The 17,259-nt window shown below is 42.1% G+C and overlaps 1 protein-coding gene across 1 annotated transcript; it reads right to left on the bottom strand.

Moving 5' to 3' along the window:
* Nucleotides 1-1,356: 1,356 nt before the first annotated feature.
* LOC133379028 (vomeronasal type-2 receptor 26-like) lies at nucleotides 1,357-16,208 on the bottom strand. Its single transcript, XM_061613638.1, has 3 exons — nucleotides 15,468-16,208; nucleotides 13,183-13,309; nucleotides 1,357-2,255 (listed from the first exon to the last, which is right to left on the bottom strand). The coding sequence occupies exons 1-3, from the start codon at nucleotides 16,206-16,208 to the stop codon at nucleotides 1,357-1,359; spliced, it is 1,767 nt and encodes a 588-aa protein (XP_061469622.1).
* Nucleotides 16,209-17,259: the final 1,051 nt, after the last annotated feature.

Below are 17,259 nucleotides of genomic sequence, written 5' to 3'. Positions count from 1 at the left end.
AAAGAATTACATAAGAAATAACCAGTAAAAAATGTAAAAAATACAATGCAACAAAAACAATGGAAATGCAATGCAACAAGAATGCAACAAGAACAGAGGGAAACCTTTTCTCCTTCTCCCTGTTCGGCGGCGGTGGCAGCAGCTTGGTACTGTTCGAGGGCGAAGAGCTCAGTGTTGCTCAGAGAGTAAGACATGGGGTAGCGGATGGCCAGTGCTGGATTTATGCACAAGCTAAGTAAGCTGCGTCTTAGGGTATCCAATTATCAGGGGCCCTGGTGGCTCGGGAAGAGTGCAGGCCATTGAAGAGCTCCTGCATTTGTGGCTGGAGCCCCTTCCAGTGGCCGCCCTTGCTGTCGAGCCATTGGTGGTGGAGGAGGGTTTGGGGGGTGGCTCGCCGGTGATGAGGTCGGGCACCTCGAAGATGTCCAGTGCCTCCTTGGCATCACGGTGCAGCCAGTAGGTCATCCAGCAGCTTTGGTGGCAGAGGACCAAGGAGTATTTGTGAGTCTCTTTTCTTGCATTCCACAAATCATCTCAGCAGCAATCTGCACTGTTTTAAGCAAAGAAAGGAACGGAGGTGATTTTTTTGGGGGGGGGGTGTAGAGTTCCCTTGATGCTAAAGTTGCAGTCTGCATTTTGTTCAAGTCTTAACATGGAAGTACAAGAAAATGTAGATATTACTGGATTGGACTCTAAGTGCTCCTTGCTGGCTTCAGGTTAAACTTTGGCTAGCTGATGAATAGCTCTTTTGGAAGTATTAAATCCAATCAATCCAACAACACAGAGACTGTGAGACACATTTATCAAATACAGCTTTAAAAGACATTCAATTCTGAAGCAAAACATTTCAGGTATTACTTATTTTCTTGTTCTTTCCTAATGCCCCCTCCAAATCTCATAAACAGGCACCCAATAATCCTTCACCCCAATGACTTTTATTTATATAGCACTTGCAAGCTACAAGTGGAATTAGAATTGAATTTCTGCACTTTGGGGAGTTTTGCACTTTTTCTGTGCTTTCCACCATGTTCCATCTACTCTGCTAGGCATGACATTGACACGTGAGCAGGGAAGGATGAAGTACAATTCCTATCAGCAGCCATTTTTATGCCCTACCCCTTCAAAGTTTATTCATCAGTTACTTGATTTGTGACACAGTTCATTTCCAGCCTAGTCTCCTAAATGATGTCAAATTTAAAAAAGAACTCATTCAGGACGCATTTAAGACTGGAATTTCTCTAGCAGGAACCACAAAAGTAGCCAGTGTCTCCCACAGAATAATTTCACATAATCTGAAACACCAAAGACGATTGACCTTGTGCTTGCTAAAAAATGCATGTGAAAAAATGTTTCTGCTTATGTTTTTGTTGTTAGATACTCCTTTGTATTCAGATCAGGCCTCAGGACAATAATGTAGCATTTGGGAATAAAGATGCCGCCCAGAAGGCCAGCACTGGAGGCCAAGATGGAGAAGACCTGCACGGCTACCATGTATTTCCCCTTTGTGCTCAGGTAGGTGGGCACAAAGGAGACCCAAACACTGCAGAAGACCAGCATGCTGAAGGTGATCAGCTTGGCTTCATTGAAGGCTCCAGGCAGCTTCCTGGCTAGGAAAGCCACTGTGAAGCAGATAGCAGCCAGGAAGCCCATGTAGCCAAGGGCACCATAAAACATACCTACAGACCCTTCGTTGCATTGAAGGATGATCTCTCCAGGTTGGGAGTACATGTTTGAGTCTGGGAATGGGGGAGAGATCCCCAACCAGATGGTGCAGATGACAACTTGGACACTGGAGCAGGAAATGACAATAGAGTTGGCCAGACTCTTCCCCAGCCATCTCCTCACCCTGTTCCCTGGCTTCGTGGCCAAGAAAGCCAGCACCACAGTGATGGTTTTTGCCAAGACAGAAGAGATGGCAACTGAGAAGATGACACTGAAGGCTGCTTGTCGGAGAAGGCAAGTCACTTTCCTTGGCCGGCCAATGAATAGGAAGGAGGACAAAAAGGAAAGCAGGAAGGAAACAAGGAGGATATAGGAGACGTCCCGGTTGTTGGCTTTGACTATTGGAGTTCTGAGGAATTTAATGAAGATTCCGAACACAAAGCCAGTTATCAAAGACAAGAATAGGGACAAGGAAGCGAAGAGGATCCCCAAAGGTTCTTCATAAGCCAGGAAGGTGACAATCTTGGGGACACATTGATCTTGGGCTTTGTTTGGATATTGATCTCCTGGGCACTTAGTACAATGCTCTGCGTCTGCAAAGAACAAGAGTAATATTTAACATATATCCATCTTTTCATCTCATCATTTACAGAAAGAAATACCAAAGAAGCTCACACTTTTAAAAAACTGAATAAAAATCATTACTACTTTGCCTAGGACCTATGTGATCAGGAACTGGTGTTAAGAGGGAAAACCCGGAGGAACACATGATGTCAACAGGGAAAGTATTCCACGTGGTAAGCACCACAGTGGAGATTGCCCTCTTTTGCATAACTTCACACAACTGGAAGCAAGTGTTCCTCAGTTTTTAAAAATATTTGTGTCCGTGTTTCATTTTTGGACAATAGATGCTTACGTGTAATCAATATGTGTGGTTTGGCTTAATTTCTAAATAAGAGGCATGAAGTCAGTCTTGTCTGAAAATAAATCTTTGCCCCTTTTACATGAAAGGTCTTCCCCTCTCCACAGATGATGATGATTTTAATTTGTATACCACTTTAGTTATGAATGGACCTTGAACTTCCTCAGGAGCATACCTCACTAGAAATGCAAGTTCCCCTATTGAGAGTGTAGCAGGATCTTTCACTGGAGTTACCCACATGTCACCCCCGGAGCATGTATAATTTTACCCTCAACCCCAATGACACATACCCAGAAAGTAAAATAAAGTTAACAATGAGCAGCTTTCTAATTATTATTCATTCAGCAACACTATATAGACTAAAGCAAAGAGACTAACCCTATGAACACTTTCACATTAAGCACACCCACACAGAAAGAAAAAAACAGAAAGAAAAAGGCCCAGATAGTTGCATATACCTTTCCTGGAGAGTTGCTGCAAGACTAAGGCTGAGAGACAGAGACTTTCTTATCTAGCCGAATGAGCCAAAAGCTCCGCCCTTGTGCAACCAGTGCTAGATTTGAAAGATCTCACTCAAATCCTTAGCTCTGAAGTTCTGCAAATTGTCCAAAAGATGCTAGGGTGCATTGGTAAGAAAAGCAGCTGTTGGAGCCCTCCAGGAGAGGAACTGCTGACCCCTCCCAACCCGTCATGTTTTATACCTTTTTCTAACTAAACTGACCCCAATGTAAATGTGACCAGGAAGATGTGAACCAACCCATTTCCTGATAAGTTCCCAGATAATATGAGATATGAAATTGAGGAAGCATCCAAACTAGGAAATGTGGTAGTAATGGGTGACTTCAACTACCCGGACATAGACTGGCTGCATATGTGTTCCAGTCATGACAAAGAAGCAAAGTTTCTAGATATTCTAAATGACTATTCCCTAGACCAGTTGGTCATGGAACCGACCAGAGGGACGGCAACCCTGGACTTAATCCTCAGTGGGGACTGGGACCTGGTGCGAGATGTAAGTGTTGTTGAACCGATTGGGAGCAGTGACCACAGTGCTATTAAATTAAACATACATGTAACTGGCCAATTGCCAAGAAAATCCAACACGGTCACATCTGACTTCAAAAGAGGAAACTTCACAAAAATGAGGGGATTGGTAAAAAGAAAGCTGAAAAACAAAGTCCAGAGGGTCACATCACTCGAAAATGCTTGGAAGTTGTTTAAAAACACTATATTAGAAGCTCAACTGGAGTGCATACCGCAGATCAGAAAAGGTACCGCCAGGGCCAAGAAGATGCCAGCATGGTTAACGAGCAAAGTCAAGGAAGCTCTTAGAGGCAAAAAGTCTTCCTTCAGAAAATGGAAGTCTTGTCCGAATGAAGAAAATAAAAAAGAACACAAACTCTGGCAAAAGAAATACAAGAAGACAATAAGGGATGCTAAAAAAGAATTTGAGGAGCACATTGCTAAGAACATAAAAACCAACAACAAAAAATTCTATAAATACATTCAAAGCAGGAGACCATCTAGGGAGACGATTGGACCCTTGGATGATAAGGGAGTCAAAGGTGTCCTAAAGAACGATAAGGAGATTGCAGAGAAGCTAAATGAATTCTTTGCATCTGTCTTCACAGTGGAAGATATAGGGCAGATCCCTGAACCTGAACTAACATTTGCAGGAAGGGATTCTGAGGAACTGAGACAAATAGTGGTAACGAGAGAGGAAGTTCTAAGCTTAATGGACAATATAAAAACTGACAAATCACCGGGCCCGGATGGCATCCACCCGAGAGTTCTCAAAGAACTCAAATGTGAAATTGCTGATCTGCTAACTAAAATATGTAACTTGTCCCTCGGGTCCTCCTCCGTGCCTGAGGACTGGAAAGTGGCCAATGTAACGCCAATCTTCAAAAAGGGATCCAGAGGGATCCCGGAAATTACAGGCCAGTTAGCTTAACTTCTGTCCCTGGAAAACTGGTAGAAAGTATGATTAAAGCTAGATTAACTAAGCACATAGAAGAACAAGCCTTGCTGAAGCAGAGCCAGCATGGCTTCTGCAAGGGAAAGTCCTGTCTCAGTAACCTATTAGAATTCTTTGAGAGTGTCAACAAGCATATAGATAGAGGTGATCCAGTGGACATAGTGTACTTAGACTTTCAAAAAGCGTTTGACAAGGTACCTCACCAAAGGCTTCTGAGGAAGCTTAGCAGTCATGGAATAAGAGGAGAGGTCCTCTTGTGGATAAGGAATTGGTTAAGAAGCAGAAAGCAGAGAGTAGGAATAAACGGACAGTTCTCCCAATGGAGGGCTGTAGAAAGTGGAGTCCCTCAAGGATCGGTATTGGGACCTGTACTTTTCAACTTCTTCATTAATGACCTAGAATTAGGAGTGAGCAGTGAAGTGGCCAAGTTTGCTGATGACACTAAATTGTTCAGGGTTGTTAAAACAAAAAGGGATTGCGAAGAGCTCCAAAAAGACCTCTCCAAACTGAGTGAATGGGCAGAAAAATGGCAAATGCAATTCAATATAAACAAGTGTAAAATTATGCATATTGGAGCAAAAAATCTGAATTTCACATATATGCTCATGGGGTCTGAACTGGCGGTGACCGACCAGGAGAGAGACCTCGGGGTTGTAGTGGACAGCACGATGAAAATGTCGACCCAGTGTGCGGCAGCTGTGAAAAAGGCAAATTCCATGCTAGCGATAATTAGGAAAGGTATTGAAAATAAAACAGCCGATATCATAATGCCGTTGTATAAATCTATGGTGCGGCCGCATTTGGAATACTGTGTACAGTTCTGGTCGCCTCATCTCCAAAAGGATATTATAGAGTTGGAAAAGGTTCAGAAGAGGGCAACCAGAATGATCAAGGGGATGGAGCGACTCCCTTACGAGGAAAGGTTGCAGCATTTGGGGCTTTTTAGTTTAGAGAAAAGGCGGGTCAGAGGAGACGTGATAGAAGTGTATAAAATGATGCATGGCATTGAGAAAGTGGATAGAGAAAAGTTCTTCTCCCTGTCTCATAATACTAGAACTCGTGGACATTCAAAGAAGCTGAATGTTGGAAGATTCAGGACAGACAAAAGGAAGTACTTCTTTACTCAGCGCATAGTTAAACTATGGAATTTGCTCCCACAAGATGCAGTAATGGCCACCAACTTGGATGGCTTTAAAAGAAGATTAGACAAATTCATGGAGCACAGGGCTATCAATGACTACTAGCTGTGATGGCTGTGCTCTGCCACCCTAGTCAGAGGCAGCATGCTTCTGAAAACCAGTTGCCGGAAGCCTCAGGAGGGGAGAGTGTTCTTGCACTCGGGTCCTGCTTGCGGGCTTCCCCCAGGCACCTGGTTGGCCACTGTGAGAACAGGATGCTGGACTAGATGGGCCACTGGCCTGATCCAGCAGGCTCTTCTTATGTTCTTATGTTCTTATGTTCTTATGTTCTTAATAGGTGTGATCTCTCTGCTGTAGATTCGTGATGATTCCTAAAGGTTAAGATTATCATAATCCTTATGTAAAACCGTTTCTTTGTTTGAAAGGAGTGCCTGATTCTTACTGGGCAACATTCCCCAAATTTCCATAGTAGACAGGAAGTCTGTACCCTCAGGCTTTCAAGATATGTACTCAGTAATCACAGAGAGGCTGTCTCCCAGGAATCTTTGCTGTTGCAGGCTTTCCTTTTTTTTTTTTTTTTTTCAATAATTTTTATTCAGATTTTCATAAAACATACAAGACAAAATCATAAAACATTCAAAGACAAAAAACAAAATCAAAAATAGTTAAACAAAAAGAAAAAAAGAAAAAAAAAAACAAAAATAAAAAATAAAAAGTAAAATATTGACTTCCCATTTGTCAAAGATCAAATCAGTTATAAGTCTATAATATATAACAATCCTGTCTCTTAAGTCATATTATAAAATCACTTTCCTCCAGTAGTTATCTTACTTAATCATCAAATCTCATAAACATTACTTTATTCTTTCCACAAAAAGTCAAAGAGAGGTTTCAATTCTTTAAGAAATATATCTATCAATTTTTTTTTCCAGATAAGCATATCGATTAATCCATCTCATTACTAATTATGATAATCTTATTGTCATAACCATAGTCAAAATAAACATTTCAATTAATCCATCACATCAGAATCTGTTAAGTTCAATAATTTCAGTAGCCATTGTTCTATTATCTCTATTAGTTCCATTTTCCATCTTCCATCTTCAGTAGTCTTGTTAAGTCCAGTAATTTCAATATCCAATCTTCCATTATCAGTATTCCATAATAATCTTGCTGTCAAAGCCATAGTCATATAGTAAGAGTCTGATGGGAATTACCTCTATCCCAAATATTTTCTTGCCATCCATTCTGAATAGGTTGCTGAAATACTGCTGTAAAATCATATCTCTGTTCTTTTTTTCAAAATGCACTGGGTCATCTCTTAAAAGTTTTTCCATTGTCACATGGCTGCAGTTAATTCCATAGATTTTCTCTATATTGGGCTCCATCACATCATTCCAGTCCAGAAGATTATCCATGCCATTGATAACTTTATCTCTAGAATCTTCATTCATTTCTTCAGAGATAACATTGAGTTCCAAACAATAGATTTTATTTCTAAAGTCCATAGACTCCAAATCTTGTTCCTGTTCCACGTTGGTTCCAATCTCCGGGATCTCCTCTCTCACAGGGACCCCTATTCCAGTCTCCAGGGTCTCCTCTCTCACAGGAACCCCTGTTCCAATCTCCGGGGTCTCCTCTCTCACAGGGACCCCTTCCAGGGTCACCTCTCTCACAGGGACCCTTATATCTTTAATCTCCTGCTTCATTTTACTCAATTCAATTTTCGTTATCTCAATCTCATCCATTATTTTCTGAAACATAGTTATTTTCAGATTTTCAGCCACTTTCTTAATTGCCATTTTAAAGGAAAAATATAGGAAAACCACTTCTTATTTCAGCAACAATTGGGTTAATACTCCAAACTTGGTGACATCACAGTATAAACAGTGCAGACAGCCTTATCTCTCCAATAGTTAAGTAAACAAAATGCAGTTCCCAGGATCGAAACAATTAATGGCAATCGTCAAGAAACAGATTCGTCAAAATAAAATAGACCAAAAAGAGAGTAGTCTCAAAACAGTATAATATTTTTCAAAATAAAAATCTGGAATAGAAATCCCTCTTCTGTGTATATCTTTAGAATGCAAATCCAGGACAGCTTTTTGCAACAAAAACAGAGATAAGCTATTAATTAGTGCGTAGCAGAGAGAAGTTATGGCTCCCCAGTGAGATGTCAAAAACTGATCAATCTGGCAAATCTCTTTTAAACAGCAACAATTTAAGTCAAGTAAAAGAAAAATATAGAAAGAAGGGTGCTTGCCTGTTAGTGCGTTCTCTCTTAGAAGATAAGATGAACGTTCGCTTTAACAGATAGAGCTTGCTGTTGAAAATCCGTCCCACCTTCGTCGGCTGGACCTCGTCCCATAAATTAATGAGATCTGGTCGTCCCAACAAAAATAGGCTTTGAGGTTAATCTCTTCGTTTCTCCCTACCCGGGAGAAGTTTAATCAGTCAAAAAAAAAAGAAAAAACTGACTGATATATCTGAATAAGCTTCTTTTGAGGCAGGAGCCCGTCTCAAAAGCAGGCACAGGCTAAGTCACCCTTCCCGGAAGTCGCTGTTGCAGGCTTTCCAAACTCCGGTTTACTGAGGTGAATCAAAGATTAAAAATTCCCAATATTTGATTCCTTACACTTTATACTTGAAAAAAGCCTCTAGGTGGCTTACAGTGTTATAAAAAAATCCAACAAAATTACACATCTATAACGATAAAAAACTTTTGAAAAAATTATTGTAAACATTGACATCTTTACATTGATGTTAAGCATCATCAAAACAAAATTACACATTTAAAACAATGCAAAGCATTTGAAACAAATCTTAAGCATTACTTCAATCTGAAATAACTAACATAATAAATCACAATTACTACTAGCAGATTGAAAGACAAATATACCATGAAGAGGAACGACCACACCCACCAAAACACACAAGGGTGTGTATATAGGTAGCAGCATCCCTCCCACTTCTGCTGTTACCACCCAACTTAAGCTCCCATCAAAAAATAGGATGAAACTAAACACTCTCAACCTCTGGAGCTCCCTCCTCTCACCAGGGAGCACCAACAATCATTCCACCCACATACCACAGGGGGTAACACCGTAGTCCTGAGGATAATGCAGAAATAGTGATCTACAGCAGCACAAGTTGCATGTCCATGGACTGGGATTTGAGATGCATCGGATTGAAACCATCCAGCGACTATACTTTTCTTCCCCACCAGTAAGCTGGCACACTCCATTAATGCCTTATAGGCCAGAATTTTGTGCTCAGGCTGTTGTTGTTGTGGTTGTTATGTGCCTCTAAGTCGATTACGACTTATGGTGACCCTATGAATCAGTGATCTCCAAGAGCATCTGTCATGAACCATCCTGTTCAGATCTTGTAAGTTCAGGTTTGTGGCTTCCTTGATGGAATCAAGCCATCTCTTGTTTGGCCTTCCTCTTTTTCTACTCCCTTCTGTTTTTTCCAGCATTATGGTCTTTTCTAGTGAATCCTGTCTTCTCATGATGTGTCCAAAGTATGATAACTTCAGTTTTATCATTTTAGCTTCTAGTGATAGTTCTGGTTTAATATGTTCTAACACCCAATTATTTGTCTTTTTCACAGCCCATGATATCCGCAAAGCTCTTCTCCAACACCACATTTCAAATGAGTTATTTTTCTCTCATCTGGCTTTCAACTTTCACATCCATACATAGAGATCAGAAATACCATGGTCTGAATGATCCTGACTTGGTGTTCAGTGATACATCATTGCATTTGAGGACCTTTTCTAGTTCTCTCACAGCTGCCCTCCCCAGTCCTAGCCTTCTTCTGATTTCTTGACTATTGTCTCCATTTAGGTTAATGACTGTGCCAAGGTATTGATAATCCTTGACAAGTTCAATGTCCTCATTGTCAACTGTAAAGTTACATAAATCATCTGTTGTCATTACTTTAGTATTTTTGACATTCAGCTGTAGTCCTGCTTTTGTGCTTTCCTCTTTAACTTTCATCAGCATTCATTCATGTGGGTCCAATCCTGCTTTCTGTATGATATGTTCTGCGTATAGATTAGACAAATAGGGTGATAAAATACACCCATCTCACACCCTTTCCGATGGGGAACCAATTGGTTTCTCCATATTCTGTCCTTACAGTAGCCTCTTGTCCAGAGTATAGGTTGTGCATCAGGACAATCAGATGCTGTGGCACCCCCATTTCTTTTAAAGCATTCCATAGGTTTTCATGATCTACACAGTCAAAGGCTTTGCTGTAATCTCTAAAGCACAGGGTGATTTTCTTCTGAAATTCCTTGGTCCGTTCCATTATCCAACGTATGTTTGCGATGTGATCTCTGGTGCCTCTTCCCTTTCTAAATCCAGCTTGGATGTCTGGCATTTCTTGCTCCATATATGGCAAGAGCCTTTGTTGTAGAATCTTGAGCATTACTTTACTTGCATGGGATATTAAGGGAATAGTTCGATAATTACTGCATTCCCTGGGATCCCCTTTCTTTGGAATTGGGATGTAGATGGAACGCTTCCAGTCTGTGGGCCATTGTTTAATTTTCCATATTTGTGTTGATGTGTGCGGTATTTGCTTTGTAAGCGCTGTTACATTAGAGTATAAGTGGTCAAGAAATTCCAAGAACACGACATAGTGTTAAGAGTCCATTTATTCAGGACATTAAGGCATTAAGCAGTTTTGTTTTCCCACATAGCAAGAGCTCACACAGAAAACTGCTGCTCCTTCAAGAACAAAACCCCACACACAGAAACACAGAGAAACTGGCTGCTCTCACTCCAGCCCTTATCTTCCATTGCTTAGCAACCAGATGACCTTGGCGAGCAAGTTCCTACAAAGACATAACATAAAACTCTTCCTTGCTCCAGGCTTTCAGACTTGATGAAAAACAACCAGAGGTAGTATTGCCTAAGGGTCAACAATTTGTTGACAATTTTTTGTCAAAATTTGGACAGATTCAGTCTCAGTAGCTTGTAGCAACTCAATTGGTATGCCATCTATTCCTGGTGATTTGTTTCTTCCAAGTATTTTAAGAGCAGCTTTCACCTCGCATTCTAAAAATTCTGGTTCTTCATCATATGGTTCCTCCGTGAATGAATCTGTCATCCTTGCATCTCTTTTACAGAGTTCTTCAGTGTATTGCACAGTGTATAAGAACATAAGAACATAAGAAGAGCCTGCTGGATCAGGCCAGTGGCCCATCTAGTCCAGCATCCTGTTCTCACAGCGGCCAACCAGGTGCCTGGGGGAAGCCCGCAAGCAGGACCCGAGTGCAAGAACACTCTCCCCTCCTGAGGCTTCCAGCAACTGGTTTTCAGAAGCATGCTGCCTCTGACTAGGGTGGCAGAGCACAGCCATCACAGCTAGTAGCCATTGATAGCCCTGTCCTATATGAATTTCTCTAATCTTCTTTTAAAGCCATCCAAGCTGGTGGCCATTACTGCATCTTGTGGGAGCAAATTCCATAGTTTAACTATGCGCTGAGTAAAGAAGTACTTCCTTTTGTCTGTCCTGAATCTTCCAACATTCAGCTTCTTTGAATGTCCACGAGTTCTAGTATTATGAGACAGGGAGAAGAACTTTTCTCTATCCACTTTCTCAATGCCATGCATAATTTTATACACTTCTATCACGTCTCCTCTGACCCACCTTTTCTCTAAACTAAAAAGCCCCAAATGCTGCAACCTTTCCTCGTAAGGGAGTCGCTCCATCCCCTTGATCATTCTGGTTGCCCTCTTCTGAACCTTTTCCAACTCTATAATATCCTTTTGGAGATGAGGCGACCAGAACTGTACACAGTATTCCAAATGCGTCCGCACCATAGATTTATACAACGGCATTATGATATCTGCTGTTTTATTTTCAATACCTTTCCTAATTATCGCTAGCATGGAATTTGCCTTTTTCACAGCTGCCGCACACTGGGTCGACATTTTCATTGTGCTGTCCACTACAACCCCGAGGTCTCTCTCCTGGTCGGTCACCGCCAGTTCAGACCCCATGAGCGTATATGTGAAATTCAGATTTTTTGCTCCAATATGCATAATTTTACACTTGTTTATATTGAATTGCATTTGCCATTTTTCTGCCCATTCACTCAGTTTGGAGAGGTCTTTTTGGAGCTCTTCGCAATCCCTTTTTGTTTTAACAACCCTGAACAATTTAGTGTCATCAGCAAACTTGGCCACTTCACTGCTCACTCCTAATTCTAGGTCATTAATGAAGAAGTTGAAAAGTACAGGTCCCAATACCGATCCTTGAGGGACTCCACTTTCTACAGCCCTCCATTGGGAGAATTGTCCGTTTATTCCTACTATCTGCTTTCTGCTTCTTAACCAATTCCTTATCCACAAGAGGACCTCTCCTCTTATTCCATGACTGCTAAGCTTCCTCAGAAGCCTTTGGTGAGGTACCTTGTCAAACGCTTTTTGAAAGTCTAAGTACGCTATGTCCACTGGATCACCTCTATCTATATGCTTGTTGACACTCTGGATTTAAATATGCAGCTGGAGAGAGGGACAAAACACAGCCTTCCAATTATCAGGAAATACTTCCCTCCTTGTTAAATGAGCCTTGAGTATGTACCCCACTCACACACCTGGGCCCCACTGTTCTGGTGTTCACCTGAAATGCACAAACAAGGTCACGAGGTGCACCATCCAATTTCACCCTAGGATGTCCCTAGAGGGTGCTCCTGACCCCGAGCAGGCAATCAATCCAGGACTCCAAGAGCCAAATGAATTTAGCTCCGCAGGCCAGAGCAGGCAAAACAAAATGAATGCAAAATGCAAAAAGCCCCCTCCCACAAAAAATCCTACTGAACACCTAAATGAGTAGGAGGTGGGGCTGCTTCTTAAACCCAATTGGCCAGGGAGGCCCCACACCGGATTGGCCAGCAAGGCCATGTGGTCTCACCCCCCCCCAGTAGAATAAACCACCTTCATCTCCCTCCTGAAGGGAGGGGTGGAGGCAAATGCGTCCCTGCACACAGCAGGAATGATATAATTTCCTAAATAAGTCCCAAACAAGTCCTTTTCTGAGGAAAGCAGCAAGATTATAAAAGTGAAAATATTACCAGCTGCCTCTGCTTATTGGGACAAAGCTATATGAGACCCTTGTGCCTGAAAATATAATTTGCATGTTGGAGGTCATGATGCCTCTTGCATGAAGTTTGACCGGCACTTTCTGTATGAGTGCTGTTGGATTTCCCAGTTTGGATGATATTCCCCCACTCCATGCAGGCTTCTAAACGTCATGGAATGTGACTCAGAAACTCAAAAGGAGAATGCACAGGGGAGTCATGGCCATAAATTTCAGTGGGACTACTATGAGTAAAAGGTAGCTGACTACAATCCAGAATCACATACCAGAATCACATACTTCTGAATTTCCCTTTTAAAAAGCCCTGGGTATCTGTGTGAATCTTTGCCTCTTCCCTGAAGGTGGCCCTTTCCGCTGGAGTCACTCACCTTCCTGAGTGGAGATGGTCCCTTCTGTGCAGGGAATGCAATCATAGCAGCACACTGGCTTTCCTTCCTGAACCGCCTTGACGAAACTGGGATGGCAGCTTTCCACACACCTGGAAGGAGGCAGGGTCTAAGCATAAGCAAAGGAGAGTTAAGTGAAATATATTTTAACTCATTTATCTATGGGGACTTCCAGTTACAGATTTAAGAACATGAGAAGAGCCTGCTGGATCAGGCCAATGGCACATCCAGTCCAGCTTCCTGTTCTCACTGTGGCCAACCAGATACCTGTAAACTGGACCTGAGTCCCAAGAACGCTCTCCCCTCCTGCAGCTTCCAGAAACTGGCATTTGGAAGCATATTGCCTCCAACAGTGGATGCAGAGCATAGCCGTTATGGCTAGTATCCACGGATAGCCTTATCCTCCATGAATTTGTCTAATCCTCTGTTAAAGCCATTCAAGTTGGTGCCCATCACTGCCTCTGGTGGGAGTGAATTCCATAGTTTTAACTACATGAAGAAAGATTTTCTTTTGTCTGCCCTGAATCTTGCAACATTCAACTTCATTGGGAGTCCACAAGGTCTAATGTTATGTCAGAGGGAGAAAATCTTTTCTCTATCCGCTTTCTCAAAGTCATGCATAATTTTATACTCTCATATCATGTCACCACTTACTCACCTTTTCTCTAAACTAAAACCCTCAAATGCTGCAACCTTTCCTCATAGGGGAGTCGCTCCATCCCCTTCATAATTTTGGTTGCCTTTTCTTAAACGTGTATGTCTTCCCCATAACGCACCATTGATTCCAATGAATCCATGGTATGCAGTGGCTTTGATGCACAGCAGAGCTGTCTGAGATCTGGAAGGGCTACTGAACATTGGATTAGACAGGCATTTGAAGGTTGCCCCACACAGAGCATGCTATACAGGAATACCCCTCATTAACATACGCAATGGGTCCAGAGCGAGTACGTAAACCGAAAATGTACTTAAAGTGAAGCACTACCTTTTTTCATTTATCGATGCATATACTGCACTGCAGTTGTCATATACGGGCATAACTGATGTAAATAAAGCATTTATAACTAAAATAAACACAGTAGGCCTTATTTTAAGAAAAAGTTTGTAGTTGGAAACTGATCGGGCAGTGGAGTCATGCCGTTAAGTGTCCGTTCTTGCAAAGTGAGCGTACGTAAACAGGGGCATGGTGCTGCTGTAAATATGTCCATACTCGCGAGTGTCCGTAAAGTGAAGGTCCATATAGCGGGGTATTCCTGTACTTAAGGGATGGGAAACAAAACAAAATGAAAGACATGGTTTCTCTCCTACCTGGTTGAGCCCTTTGGGCCACACAATGGCCTCCTGGTGGATGGTGAACTCTAGGCCTGCGGGTCCCTGTCTACATAAACTCCCAAACTTCACCTTGAGGGTGGACTTATTGGGAAACACCACCCAGTTCACAACATCCAAATTGGCTGCCAGTTCCCCATTCTCATCCAAATACACTCCATCCATGGAAGAATTGTAAAACTGGGAGCTTCCCAGGAAAGGATGGAGCTAGAATGGGTGAGAAAAGAACAGCATTTATAATATGGGAAACCACACTGTCTGTCCATTCTGCCCCCTATTTATGCTTCTATCTTCTCTGACTTTGGTCTGGTTGCAGACTCAAGTAGCTGTGTGTCTTTTAAAATGTTTGCGAGGGGCCTTGTTTCATTCCTGAATGTCATCTGTCTGGTTTAGTGGGTTTTGAAGATATATGAACACTCTCGGAGCCGGGCTTGGCCTTTATCTCAGGTAGAAAACCAGGGCAGCCACTTCACATAGTAAATCTTGTGGCATTTTTAAAGAGCAGCAAATTGTCACTTGCTGGTCATAGTCCAGTGCAATCTTAACTGTCTACTTAAAAGTAAGGTAAATGAAGCCTGGAGGAGGGAGAAAGATTCCACAGTGCAGCTAGTCAGGTGCCAAAGTCAGACCTTGATCAGGACAAGCAGAGACTTAGAGTGCCCCTTCGCAAAACCATCTCCATTGCCCAAAGGGCTTACTCCAAATGGGCCACTGCAGACGGAGGGCGGGGTGAGTCTAGTGATAGGGGCCGTGTCCTCAAAGTCACAATGTAAGAAGGCATAAAGAGGGAACAGGAACCAGTCTCACAAATGGATTAGTAAAAATTCACCTCTCTATATTTTACATTTTCTCAGATTATAATTTGAAGTCAATGTTTCTAGAATTGTACGATCAATTGTCATGTTCAGCACAGATGTCTGTGATAGGAAAGGAAATACCTCCCATGGCTGTAGCCTTTGAACCTCCAGTCTGTCCCTCACCCTCCACTTAGATCTAGATGAATAAGCGACATCTAAGGCATGTGCCACTGCTTGGACGGTGCTGTAAATCCTGTAGCTGTCTAGAGAGAGGATCCTTTCCACATCATCTTGGGACAACATCTCCAGATTCTCTCTCTCTCTGCATCTTGTCCAGCCTTTCACCGACAATGCATGCTTTGAATAGGAACAATTAAAACCTTTCTCCCCAAATTGCTCAATAACAGAGAAGGGCATAAAATCATTATACTTTGTCCCTTTGTGTGTCTCAATGAAGAAGGAAAAAAGGCCATGGATGTGTTGGAAAGATAAGGCATCATAGTCTAAATCCAAGGAGATGTCCCACATAGCTGCTATGATCAGGACTTTCCCTACAGTGGATTTTATGATCCGCTCAAATATTGCTTCTAGAATAAATATTCCCAGTGAGACAATATTAGTCTCTCCATAGTAAACAAATACACGGACTTGTCCCCATTTTTGGAATGGATCATCATTGATCTTTACTACATTTGTGTTTAGTCGTGGGAAGCTTTCTGAGATGGCAACACAAATGCCACTCCTGAGGAGCAGAGGCGTCAAGGTCTTCATGAACCGCTCTCCGTTGTCGGTGTCAAAAGCAATGAGACCAACGAACGTCCATCCGAAGTGCAGGAGCAGCTTGACAATCCCTGGGTACTGGGCTTCTTCTGTGGGGACCATCCGGTAGAAAAAAGGGAACTGGGTCTTATCGCTCAGATCATGAGAAACAAAAGCATAACTGACCTGGCAAGAAAAGGGAGAATGATGACTTGTTTTGTTTGAGATGAAAACCCAAATATTTTCCTTGTAAAAACAAATGGTTTTGCGTACAAGTGGTATGTTGAACACCACTTACATATTTTTAAAATATTAAGCAGATTATAAATGGTCAAAAGAAAATAAAACTGTCCGTTATGTTGTGTCACAACCATCTGTAAAACTCAGGCTCTCTTCTATTTCCCTTGTACACACACACACACACCATTTAAAGTGCATGGCTCTGCCCTCCAAAGAATCCAGGAAACTATAGTTTGCTAGGGATACTGGCAACTGTTAGAGGAAAACTACAGTTCTCATTATTCTTTTCAGGGAAGCCATGTGCTTGAAATGTGCAACAAATATGCGTTTACATATATGGTATGGATATGACCATAGAGAGAGAGCAAAAAGTGCTTCAAATCCCACTTTGAGACAAAGGGACGGAAGGGCACAGGAGGGCAACCCATGTGGCCATTCCTGCTTTCCTGTTCTGTTGCCTGAAATGTAGGTGTGATGTTCCTATATATTAGTGTATATATGGTAAGTGCTGGTTGTTTAGAGTATACATGGTAAGTAGTGAAAGAGGAGGGGGAGTGAATGGGCAATAGAATGCTTGATGATTGGCTGAATGTTTAAAATGGCTGACAGTATAAATGAAAGGATGACAGGTAAATCTGGGGGAATGTGAGGTGGTGAATGGTGGAATCTGGGGAGGAGAAGAGAAAGAGTGGATTGCTTGGTGGGGTTTGAGAGAGTTGTTTGCCAGGAGAGAGTGAAGAAGGAGGGAGGTGGAGTTCGGATTAGTATTGAGTAAAACCATATGCTTATGTGCCTTAAGAAGAAATCTTGTTAATCTTGTTAGCTTTGTTATCTGTAATAAATACTTAATTTGGTTTACCAAAGGTCTGATCCTTGGCTGGGGTTTCACAGACCAGAAGGGAGGGTAAGGTAATGACCAAGGCTGAAGGGGAAC

This window comes from Rhineura floridana, chromosome 3 (genome assembly GCF_030035675.1).
Source record: "Rhineura floridana isolate rRhiFlo1 chromosome 3, rRhiFlo1.hap2, whole genome shotgun sequence".
In the NCBI taxonomy this organism is placed as follows: domain Eukaryota; kingdom Metazoa; phylum Chordata; class Lepidosauria; order Squamata; family Rhineuridae; genus Rhineura; species Rhineura floridana.
The sequence above is the reverse complement of the archived record's forward strand: the minus strand, read 5'-3'. Positions and strand labels throughout refer to the sequence as shown.

Coding starts and splice junctions, on each gene's coding strand:
- LOC133379028 (XM_061613638.1), bottom strand. CDS start 16,208: ATGGTCCCCACAGAAGAAGCCCAGTACCCAGGGATTGTCAAGCTGCTC. Junction 13,310..15,467: donor AAAGGCTACAGCCATGGGAG/GTATTTCCTTTC, acceptor GCTTATGCTTAG/ACCCTGCCTCCTTCCAGGTG. Junction 2,256..13,182: donor GACCATCTCCACTCAGGAAG/GTGAGTGACTCC, acceptor TGTTCTTTGCAG/ACGCAGAGCATTGTACTAAG.